Source organism: Hippoglossus stenolepis, chromosome 22, assembly GCF_022539355.2.
Source record: "Hippoglossus stenolepis isolate QCI-W04-F060 chromosome 22, HSTE1.2, whole genome shotgun sequence".
Classification (NCBI taxonomy): Eukaryota; Metazoa; Chordata; class Actinopteri; order Pleuronectiformes; family Pleuronectidae; genus Hippoglossus; species Hippoglossus stenolepis.
This window is the reverse complement of record NC_061504.1, coordinates 2,773,808-2,786,743: the sequence shown is the minus strand read 5'-3', so window position 1 is coordinate 2,786,743 and position 12,936 is coordinate 2,773,808. Positions and strand designations below refer to the sequence as shown.

Sequence of the window (12,936 nt, the reverse complement as noted above, 5' to 3'; positions counted from 1 at the left end):
GATGTTGTGTACTTATATGTACAGGTGACAAACACGGAGATGACAATTACACCCACGCCACATTCAAAAAGCAACGGAATAATTGTCCGCTCGATGGCTGTTCTGATTGGTTCCACCACATGTCTCTGTTACAGGGTTTTTGAAACACAATTTTCCGAAACATGTAGGAAGTCATGATTTACTTATTATCGTTTATAAACTCTGCAGTCAATGTTTCCCACAAGGTCCCTACACACACCTACACACTTTAGGTGTTTGTTAATTCTAGTGTCAGAGTCATTCTTGTCTGGTAATTGGTTACTGAATCACAATTTGACTAACAAAATGTGTATCGAAGATGTTCAATATTCTAGGAAACTAGAATATTGAATATTCAACAAACAAAACAAACAACTTAAATTAGTTTCGTTACCACATATTCATTACCCAACAAACTAGCTAAACAGATTTCAAACGAGATTCAAAAAGGATTCAGATTGAATGAAAAGCATTAGAGCAGCTATAAAGAACATACCCCAGTCAGACAATGTTAACTTATTATATTGTAATAATGTCATTTAATAGTGGTGTCATTTACACCATATGATAACAAATGATTGGTTAATCTAAATAGACTGTTGATTGTGTCTGATGTTATTGGTCACAAAAATGAATGCATTGTGAAGCTATATAACATAATTCTGTGACTTCATAGTGATGCCATGATGACATCATTCCTTCTAAACATACAAAAATTCAGATTTTTCAATCCAAATAAGCTTTAGGTTGTTGGCTATAGTCTTGCAGAATGCAGAGATACCTGGAAAAATGCTTTTTTTATGAACTATGCGTGATGTAATTTTCTTAATTCTTTGTGACTTCTTCATGTGGTCATTTATTATCTCATGGTTACCAGTTTTCTGATCAACACAAACTCTAGATGGTCTCTATTATTTGCAGAGATGTCTTTTGTTGACCTTGTCCTTTGATCGATCAACTTAAAGAGTTTGTGCGTTGTTGAGTCATTTTGTCCACACACACCCAGGGTTGAAAACAATACCCTTCCTAGCACACAGGGTAATAAAATGCTGTTGAGTAAAATTTTGAAGTCATTGACTATCACTGTGTGACAGTTGTGTTGTAGGTCATTAACAAACTTAAGATCTTAGTGTGTAACAGAGCTACTGTAGCCACCGGCTGACACAGGCTCTGTGATGTCCTGGGTAACTAACTGTAGAAAAGTTGAAAGGGAAAAAGAGAAAAGTGTTTGTCGGGCAGCAGGTGGGGAGACATCTGTTCGTTGGTTTGAGTATACACATGAGTGAGTCCCTAGCAGAGGCATTATTTAATTTCCTCCTTTGATGAATGCTGCTTTGATTTGTCTTACTTATGGCCTTGATGGCTCCTGTTGTATAATCTGCCAAACGGAGGTTTCCTGAATGTTTTCCAGTCTCCCTGAATGAAATGTCATTTAGTTCCGCTTGTCAGAGGAGACCTGCGGTTACCTCGCCTCTTCTTCCCCCTAATCCCTTCAAACCCTTGTCGATGGCGCCCCAAAAGTTAAACTTTTTTTCTTCTTTTATTGCGTCTCTCCTCTCAGTCTGATCCGTCTTCCAGGTCTCGGTGCAGCTGCTGGCTGACAAATTGTGTCTAAATGATGTAGTTGCTGTCGTGAAACATTCAAAAGGGAACGAGTTGCGCGTCATTGAGCAAGTAACCAAAGCGTTTATGCAGCAAGTGTTTAGTGCCAATGCTGCGCGGTATCAATATTCATTTCAGCTGATGCGCTCTTGCTCAAAGAGCTCTTTATGTTGTGTTTCTAATGTGCCTCCCTGTGATGCACAGCGGCTACGGAGAGGTTGGATTCCTCCTCTGTCTGCTCACACAGCTGGCTCACACACTTAGAGACTTAATAAAACCAGACAGAAAATGAAGCACTTATAATTGGCAGATATTTTCATTATTGATACAAAAAATATCTGGACAGTTAATAATTGTTCAGGCGACAGTAAAAAACTTTAGAACTTTAAAACCTTGCCGTGCTTATCGACTCGGATATAGCGATTCAGTGGAGTCCCCGGTTTTTGCAAATGTGTAGTTTATGTATTAAACACAGATGAGAGGATGGATGCAGGTAAATGTAGTTCAGTGTTTAAGACTCCGGCGTGTCCTGCATGTGTGATGGTCTCATCAGCTCGGCCTGCGTGACTTCATCTTTAAAAGGCAGTGGGAATTAGAAGCATCCTTCAAGTGACGAATGAAAAGCCTGCTGATGGGGAGATTAGTCAGAGCTGTATTATTTGGGGTGATGTGTGTGTGTGTGTGTGTGTGTGTGTGTGTGTGTGTGTGTGCAGTGATGGCTGCCAGCTGCAACAGAATCTCTCAGCTGCTGGATCAGATTAGGCTGCAGATCCATCTCTTCCGGCCCCTCCAGTAAATACATCTTCCTCAAGCCTGTCGCCGCTCTCTCCGCCGGCCGCGCTGCACATTATCTAATGGCAGAAATGGCATTTCATTAGCCTCTTATCCCGCCGAGGCCCAGATGCATACTCAATAGCATTACATGTAATTTCTCATAAGGACACATTATTGATCCTGGGCCCCTACCTAAGCTCAAAGAAAAGGGCTGTCAGCACTCCAGGGCCCTCGTCATCCAGGGCCATGAAGAATTAATGCCAAATTAAATTTGACAGCTGTAAATGCCATGGCAATCTATATGCAAAGTTTAGGGGGGGAAAAAATGCTTTTATTAAAATTCCTGTTATTTTTGCTCTCTCTCTGGTTGCATGTTAGCGGAGAGCCGGCTTTTACATGTGCCTCGGCCCGTTTCCCCCTCTTTTTGTCTTCTCTTCCCTTTTGTCTACCTCGACCTTCCTTCTCCTCTCCCTCTCCCTCTCTCTCTCTCTCTCTCTGTCTGCAGTCTTCCTCCTGCTAATATTCCCCCGCTACTTGAATATTTTCCCACATCCCTGACAGATTCTCTTTGATGTATAAATAATCAAGCTAAATTATGTGCGGCGATGAGGCTCCATGCTCTGCCGTTCTTATTATACAAAGTAATTTCTACCTAAGAGGGTCAGATTTCCTGACAAATCCCTAATTACTGCATTCCAATAGAAGTGGAATGCATTTGTGCATAAATCAGCCGCCGTCCCCCAAGTAGCGAGTGCCTAATATCATGCGCCACTCAAAATCGGGCCCCATTCACTGAACTCTGTAATTAGATAATACTTTTGATGATGGTACATTTGAAATCTTAATCTATTTAATGCATAATGAGAGACACTCCCCTCCCTCTGTGTTAAAACATCATTATGTTTGATGAGCTATATGCTTCTCTGTTCGAGCCTAAAGTTCTGTCTAAATACACATGGAAATGATCAATACCTCAGGCCGCCCGCTCTCCTCCGCCGCCGGTCGCCCGCGTGGCGGCTGGAGGCACAGGTAAACGGGAGAGGCCATTTAAATGTGGTGAAGGGCTAATTTTGATCCCCTGTAATAGCTTTCCCAGTGTAATTACGCTGCTCTAAAAGCCCCTTTTGTTTGGGCCCAGACGTCTCCCATTGGCTTGTTTGACAAGTACAATCACAGTCTGGCTTTAACAACGTGCGCCAGAGAGTTGATAATTACTGTTGACTCAAAGGAAGAGGACGCTGACAAGCCGGGCAAGACGTCTGAGAACACATCTCTGTCCAGCCCGATTATAGTTTCCCACTAAATGTGACCTGACTGCATCGGATTCTGTCCCCCGCCGTTTACCTCTCCGTCTCCTTCACCTTCGGATTTCACAGTTGTCGGGGCCGATGGATGCCTGCGAGGAGCAGCCGTAGGTTCTGCTCGGATGATGAGGTGACAGAGTGGGAAGGATTTTGCTTAATGTGGCCTACCCTCTACTGTTTTTAGAGTGTTACTGCAGTTTCAGCCTCTGATGACTGACAGAGGGTGAGGCTTCTAAAATACAACGCAAAGCTGATAAGTAGAAAATGTATATGGTTCCTGTGCCTCTTTAAATACTTCAAATTGTCCTGAGTTACATTTCCTCTCACTACAATCTTACTGGAATTATGTTTATTGTGCTGTGCTGTTCTTGCCATCGTGTATCACACACACACACACACACACACAATCATCCTAATTCCTCTCCTCTACCTCGTCTTCCTCCAGTTAACCTTCCCCAAAGCCAAACTCCTGCTGATGTCCAGCAACCAGGAGGATCTGAATGACTGGTACCAAAGCCTGAGCTCAGCAATCAGGTATGCACACACACACACACACACACACACACACACACACACACACACACACACACACACACACACACACACACACACACACACACACACACACACACACACACACACACACACACACACACACACACACACACACACACACACACACACACCTTATTGATCCTGTACTCTTATCGGTTCTTACTGGCTCAATCTAAGCGAATACAAACTCTACCTTCCGTAGTTAAAGGTGGTTATACACTAATGAAAACATAAATACTTAATTCTATTTAAGTTAATAGATCCATTCTATAAAGCTAGTTTCAGACATGCACTGGACTCCGCAGTTGCTCGGTATTTTCTCTGGAGGAGGGCGATGACGCTTCTATCATGTGACAGACGCAAAAAAGAAAACAAATATCTCCTGGTGAAAAAAACGATGTCACAAACGTAGAAGACACCGACAAAGACGTCAGGAGAGTTTGCGGTGATAAGAGCTGACGGCGGTGTCGGGGTGCTGTAAACAAAATCATGTGATTTACGCAGCAGAGTTTAACAGGTCACTTCCTGTTTCTGTCTACTGCACCTGGCTGCTCCAGGTCTCGCCTGAATAATGTGAAAGGATTTGTTGATGTTGTGAACGCGTCTGTGTTGAGAGCCTCCCGCTGTGTTGTGCATGTGTGAAAGGCAAACTGCGGGTAAACTCCCCAGCCGACTCTCCGGATTTTACCCAGAGGTCATGTCTGAAAAATGGCTCATAAAATTATCTTAAGTGAAAAACTGAACACAGGACTTTTCACTGCACCAAATCCACTCCAGCTCTGAATGATGCGAAACTCAAAGAGACCATTTCTGAACGACACTTCAGACGATTTCCGATTTGGGTCCGTGAACGCACACATAACGATCAGCAGTTTAACAGTTACTTTTAAACATCAAGCCATGTTTGTATAAACGAGTTAACTCCTGGTGTTTGGGCTCCAGGCTGCTCGCATACATTACCCTGTTTTACATTAATTACTGAGGCTGCCTCGCCATAGTCTCATTTGTCCCACCACAGTTTCCTAATGATCAAACAAAATGTTATACACCTCTCATAAAAACATGAAGGATCTACATGCGTGTTCTCTGGGCTGCCACGATAATAAAAACATATCTGAGGAACCGACTGATGAACTATTAGAGGGGCAGTTGAAAACTGGTCTTAAACAATCCACACTCTTAAACGTGGCAGAGAGAGAGAGAGAGAGAGAGAGAGAGAGAGAGAGAGAGAGAGAGAGAGAGAGAGAGAGAGAGAGAGAGAGAGAGAGAGAGAGAGACTGAAAAAACATCCTAGACAAATGTCTTAATTAAAAAAAAACGTACAAGATAACTTCTATTGAGCAATAATAAACATGGGAACCTATTTTCTTAATTTCTGCCGTACAGAGGGCGGGACAGATAACGTCAGAGCTTATCAGCGCCACAGTCTTTAATAATTTAGCCCCGGGCTCTGTTTAATGCCAGGTTTTCAGCAACTGTCAAAGAGCCGTCCATAGTCATGAGACACCAGACAGGTCCTCAACCCACGCAGCCCCACCTGAGAACAGCTGGTGCATTTCTAAATGTAAACTCTTCTCCTTCAATTAGCCCGTTTGTCCTTTTAAATGTAACGCAGCACAAAGCAACATCCTGTATTGTGTGTTGTTTGGATTTGTGCGTGAGAGTGAGGCTAATTTTAAATTAAGAATTAAAACCCATCAATGTTATGTCTGCATCATTCCATCAAATGGATCTATTGGAGATGTATTTTACATCACATACATTAAAGTCAAACAGACAAACAGTGGTTGGTGTCTTTCAAAAACACACTTTACAGATTTATTTTTCATAAAATAGTTTCCTAAAATATGGAATATTTAAAAAAAGCCTGCATGCCCTCGAAATAATTATGGCACAAACAATACATATTTAAAATGATTTTCATTCCAATATTCATTATTTCTAGCTTCATATTTTGTGTTACCTGAAACAAGGAGGTCATGTTTTCTTCTGTGTTTTCCTGTCTCTCCTGTCTGTTAGCAAGCAAGATTACGGAAACACCACTAGACGTAGCATAACGAAACTTTCTGGGAGGATGTGGTGTGGGTCAGGAAAGAACCCATTAAATTGTGGTACAGATCCAGGGATCATTTTGTAGTTTGTATGATCCTCTGTGTGTATTTCTGCTAACACAGAGGACGTCAGTTGAGCAGGTGGTCTATCCATGTTCCCAGGACCACATTCGTATTCTCACTGCTAAAAGAATGTGGACACGTGACCCAGACCACGTCCGAATGTGGTCCGGCGTGATTGGACCGCTGTCCGATCTGAGCACGCTCACACCTGTACTCAGAGCTGTCCACAGGGTTTAAGCTGCTGGGAGCTTAGTTGATGTGTAGTTGTTGATTTTGTAAGCATGTATGGTGCATGGTGTATATTCATCGTTTTGTATTTTAGGAAAGTGTCCAACTTGGATGTGTTGTCTCTCATGATCTGATGAGAAGCATGTAGCTAATGAGGCATTAGTAGGAATATGAATATCTGTGAGCGGCGAGTGTTTCCACTCTCACAGTGACTCTTAATAAAACTTCCACACACACTGATGCTGGACCTCGGGCCTGTCTGTCTCTCAGCATTGATCAGCCAGACCTCAGTAACTCCACTCCCTGCCCGCCTGGCCCCCACCTCCCCCGAGCACGGTCCGAGTCAGCCTGGCTACGTGGAAGGGTCCAGCTCTGCTCAGGTCTCCCCCCACCCGCACCCCCTCACCACGACCTCTGTGTGCCCAGCCAGGCTTATTAGTTTATCACTCTGTCAGAGCGGGGGAGCGAGAGGAGGCTGTCAGAGAGCTCAGACGCCGCCCGCCGCCGCAGCAGCAGATGGGGGCCGAGGCTGCAGGCTGATGGCTCTAAACTCCAGGGAGTGTAATTAGCCGTGATGGAGGACCGAGGAGGGGACAGGCTGAGAGGACCAGGGGTCAGCAGCACTCACACCACTGGGGAGAAGTGCAGGGCGGAGGGGTGTGAGTGTGTGTGTGTGTGTCTACACACAGCTGAATTATTGATTTAACTAAGACTACACACTCTCTGGACTGACATCTCTGAATCTATTGGATGTTGCTTCCCAGAGATTATCAAACATTTATTATTTTTGTGTGGTTGAGTCATATTAGACTGGTGGGCATGGTTTCGTTATTTCTTAAGTCAAAACATCTACTTTACACACACACACACATTCTTCCCTTTAACTCCTTATTGAATTTCTTTTCCGTGTTTCCTTTTGTTCAACAAAAATCGTACTAATACCTCGTACCTACACACAGACACACACATCTTCTAGCCAGGGGACTTAATTAGTGTGTAGATCAATGCTCGGTGACACTAAGTGAATGGTGGGGCAGGATGAGGCCTGACCACCAGGGATGTAATGAAGGCTAAAGACAGTTTAACTCTGACTTACTTCTCATCTTCACAAGGTGGAGAGGGTCTTCAGGCCGACCTCGAAGAGATAAATTCATAATCGTGTAGCAGGTCACGATTTCCTTATTATCATTTATTAACTCTTCGCTGAACTGAGGGGTTCATAGATAGAGAAGACTTATTTCGTCTGTTTATTTATGAGTCATTGTTACCAGGAATAACTAAAAGGTGACGTCGACCAGGACTGGAATCATTGATTGTAACCAAGCTCACAATGTGTGACTAAGTTTCCAGTATGTGTGATATTGTGTTAAGTTGGTGGCAATATGAAGAGGAATTCTGAATAGGGTTCAAATCACACATTAATCTAATTATCACAATATACACCCTTTAACTTGGTTTAGGTTATTTTTATTTGTGTATGTTAAATCTAAATACAGAGGTCGATTCAAGGTGATGTACAGGAACATCAAAGAAAAACATCACAGAGACAAAAATGACAATTCTGTTTTTGAGATAGTTTTGTTTTTGCCACTGCATATTTCCCATTTCACTGCATTATGGCCAATTTTTCTTTATTTATCCTTTATGTGTCCAGAATAATGAGGAGACAAATGTGTTTTAGGTCATTCAGTAGAAACATTGAGTCCACTACTATGTCTGTCCACCAGGGGACACTTGTTACATTGTAAACTCATACAGGTGAGTCACCTTTCCCCTTTGGGTATGTCTTTTGTGTGGACTGAACATTGGAAGCAGCCTCTAGGAGAAAGGAGGGACACAAGCACAAACTGCAGCATAAAGCACGACCACACAGAGGTTGAACAGAAACACACACTCTTTGCAGTGAGGGGTTTACTGATGTGTTGGATGTCACTTAGCCGTATGAACTGGATCAGCTGCTAACTGAGCGTGTGTTGTCTCTACAGGAAGCTGCAGTCGAAAGAGACCGTGGTCTATCAAAGAGCTGAGCCGCCGCCGCGCCAGAGAGCCCTGCACGCCGCCGACAGCCACAACACACCGAGCAGCAGCAGCAGCAGCAGCAGCAACCCTGTCAGGAAGAGAAACATGGTGAGATACACACCCACAGTGTTACGGTACCGTCACACTACCAAAGATGCAGTTGAGACTCCTCATCCAGGTGCATAAAACCAAATACAGCAGACACAGGTTGAATTTAGTCGTCCTATTTGGTGGAATACTGTACTGTACAAATTCATAAAATCAAATTATTTCTCTGTCAGACTGGTTTTAATGAAAATAATAACCAGTAAGAGTGATATTCATAGATGTAATGATAGTAATAGTAGTAATAATCTTGTAACCCTGATGGAGACTGTTCATGGGATGGAATAATAATATTGATTGAAGTGAAGGATTATGGGATGACAGTTGTGTGGTGTGTCTGGTAAAAACACAAAACTATGGAGGAAATGATGGATTTTGGATTGGTGATGTTTGTTGTCGAGGACTTCTCACCAGCACCTTCCCCTTCTGATTGAACCAGTGGATTATTCAGTGTAGATCATTCGCTAACTGGGAGACTTTTTTTTTGTCATGGTTTCTGGGGAGAAAGTACAAAATTCAAGAATTTTCATTGGAAATACTGTGATAATGAAAACTAGAAACATGTAATTTGTCATTTCATTGAGCCTCTCCCTTTACCTACTGTATATAGTCATGAATTCTGTGAAAGCAAATCACCATCGGATTTTTCCTTTCAAACTTTAACCTTAGTGGTTGCTTATTTAGTCATTCATATTTTGACACTGCAAAGAAAGTTTTTAAAAGCAGTTTTATCGAAAGCTTTAATCCTCACCCCCGTGTAATTTGCCATCACCACCTCTCTTCAGGAGACCAGTGAGGACAGGGAACGCGCTCAGAAGCCTCCAGTTGAGTGGGAGGGCAGCGCCCCCAAGAGGATGAAGCAGTCTGATGCTCCAGGGCAGAGGTGGGACAGCTTTATAATCTTCATTCCACTTAAAAATGTGTTTTGCTTATTGTTCCTTCACTTGAATGTCCGAGCTGCACTGTGTAGAATGATGTACAGTTGCGTCAGGAAGTATTCAGACAGTTTTTCACTTTCATCTGCTGAACAAGTGACGTTTCTCTGTGCTCTCCTTAAAGCTCAGTTTATTACACGTAACTGTTGGTTCTGTATTTTAATGTTTTCCTTCACTTGTCTAAGAGCAGGGGACTACATGTAATGATTTATTAATATTATTAATGATTATTAGGTACAAAGTGTCTTTTTTTTGTTTGTTGTGTCTGATATTAATCTATCATGTTTCTTTTTTTCCATTTCTAAATAATACTAAACATCTTTTTCTGCTTTTTTCCTGTTAGAAAAAGTTGTAGACGTTATATCAGACATCATTAACCTGAACAGTAAACACTGTACACTCTACAGTTCAATGTTAAAAATTAACAATAACTGCACATTCAAAGATTCCAGATTTTTTCAGTGAGGGAGATGAGATATAAAAAGTATTTTTTTTTTACTTGGTTGTAGGTTGAAATCAAGTCAGACTGAAGGAGATCTGTACCGAGCTCAGGCATATTTCAAAGTGAAGGCTGCTGATAATATGATTAGTTTCTGACTGAATATGATTTGAAACCTGTTATTTGTGTCCAGCAGTGTGGAGGTGTCCACCTCTGGCTGTGTGATCCTCTGATGGACCGACTGGTCTTCAGCGTCTCGGTGGATCCAGGACGGTTCAGTCTGAGAGTTTCGTTTCAGACTGACGTCTGTGTTCCACTCTGCAACGCGACGCTCATGCTACTGTTCGTCTGAGCTGCTCACGGCCTCTTTTTTTATTCCTTCACTGTTCTAACATGAGGTCTGGAGAAGTCTGGCTTGTTACTAACAGCAGCTTCAGCCTCTGCTCATCCTGTGCAATATAACGTATCATCGATGTGCTGCTTGAAAACCAAATATCTGATGAATGTTCACCACTTCTGTCCTTATTCATAGTCTGTGCCTAAATGTACATCTTCCGCTTGTCTTTTTATTTCAGTCGGGATTTTATATTACATTTACCGGCCGACTGTAGACACAAGAAATGACAAAAATACAAATAGCAGAGATCTGAATAGCCGCTAAAGAAACTATAAATACATGAGGAAAGTCACTTTATAACATGTGGACCATCACTGCTTTGAAACAAGCGTGGCTGTGATCTTCACCTGCGCTCACTTTCACTGACTTGAAACATGAAGCTGCCACTGAGCTGTTTTCATCACCTTTACAAGCAATGAAGCAGCCATGTGGAATTCTCTGTAATCCAAAGTGTGAGTAGTGATTATGGATGGAAATACAAAAATGACCATAAACATTATGAAATGATTAATCATATTAATAGAGAGTAAAATATAAAATCTATAAACCAAAAATTGTAATGATAAACAAACACACAGAAACATTTTAATATTGAACTTTATCACAAAAATAGTTTCTTTCCCAATGCCCCTTTTTCTAAAGACAAAAACACACTCGTACTCATTAATCTTTCTATAGCTGTGAGGACACTGTGACAGAATGCATTCCATCGCTCTCACCTTAACCATCACTTCTAAACGCTAAAGACTCAAACTGATCCACATCCTAAATTAAACATAATTCTTACTCTAACATTAAATTGTCCTCATCATGGGAAAATGTCCTTATCACACCAGAATGTTTGCCCAATGATGGTTTTAAACCAACATTTGTCCTCAGAACCATAGAAATACATGAACGCACACACACACACACACACACACACACACACACACACACACACACACACACACACACCACACACACACACACACACACACACACACACACACACACACACACACACACACACACACACACACACACCTTCCAAAGAAAAATGCTGTTTAGAAATAACCGTTTAAAATTTATTTTTAAATTACGATGTCTATCATTAAACTAAATTCCAATGTAACAATGAAATAAGACTCCATAAAAATGAAGAAATAATATTACACAGTCATTTTCTGTTTCATTACACAGTTTAATTATTTAGCCATTTATTGGTGCATTTTACTATATTTAATAATATGATTATTTGTTTCATAATGTTTTATTTATTGAGTAACTAACAATTATTATGACTAGGTATTTATTTTTGTTCATCTTCTGCATGCCATCATTTAATCCCACTGAACATGAATATATGAATTATCACGTTATTGATCACAGCCACAGAACGAGCCCTGACGTCATATCACTGCTCTGACATTTTTATAGAAATGTATGATTCGATTGTTTTGTTGCCAAATACACACCCGGTATTCATAGCTTTGACATGGGAGACATACAGTGGGGACGTCTGTCTTTTCATACTTGATGTTCAATAAGTGCATTTAATCATGTGCACTGTATTTTAGAAATGACATCATGTGTTTATGGGGGTTTCAGTGAAATGTGAACAACCAGGCATGAAAACCTGGTCGTTCACTGCTGATTATCTAAATACCTTTTTTATTTTTACATTATCACCATTATATCCTTTATGCTACATTATATTATATCCTTAATGAGCCAATCAACAAATATATTCTTCTTTTCTATATGATAGATTTTACTAACTCTGTTTTATGTATTTAAAAGTTGTGTGGGTATTTTACAGTTTATTTTTATTATATTATTCTTCGTGTTTTTTAATGATTCTGTGTAAAGCTGCTTGCAAATCATACAAAGGAATGGAATTGATGGCAACTTTGCAATAAAACTCTAAAAAGCAGTCGCTGTGTGTTTGTGTTTTTCAGCTCTTTGATTTTCCAATAGATGGATACACAGAGCAACAGTTTATATTTAAAAAAATAAATCCAAAGAATCCCACACACTTCTCGTCATGGTTACTCACATAAGGACCAGAGACCAGTGTGTTAAAGGGTTTCATGTTTTTACAATAACAGTGAGGAGCTCATATGAACACTGAACCAGTTGTGTCCCTCCGGTTCACTCAGGCCAACAAAAGATTGTTGGAAATGGAAGTGAAGGGTGATTAGAACAAAGAGGAATAAAGGAAGAATAAAAAGTCACATTACATCAAGTTGGAAGTTTACTTTTAGTGTCATTCATCCTCACACAGTAAACGGCTGACCCATCATTTATCAGTCCAAAATACAGAAATAAACTAAACCACATGACATTAGAAATATGTTTCGAGGGTAAATTCACAAATCTGAAGATGTTTGATATAAATCTATGTTTAACTGAGCGGTGGCTCAGGCCAGTGTCACGCTAATGAGGATATTTTAAATATTCAGCG

At 41.0% G+C, this 12,936-nt stretch overlaps 1 protein-coding gene across 1 annotated transcript in view; it reads left to right on the top strand.

The window, feature by feature from the left end:
• arhgef39 (Rho guanine nucleotide exchange factor (GEF) 39) overlaps positions 1–12,408 on the top strand; it is a 51,108-nt gene extending 38,700 nt beyond the window's left edge. The window contains exons 9-12 of the mRNA XM_047338482.1: positions 4,144–4,232; positions 8,581–8,722; positions 9,505–9,602; positions 10,290–12,408. Coding sequence (XP_047194438.1) covers positions 4,144–4,232; positions 8,581–8,722; positions 9,505–9,602; positions 10,290–10,326 — 366 coding nt within the window. The 3' untranslated portion in view covers positions 10,327–12,408. The remainder of the gene's footprint in view (positions 1–4,143; positions 4,233–8,580; positions 8,723–9,504; positions 9,603–10,289) is intronic.
• Positions 12,409–12,936: the final 528 nt, after the last annotated feature.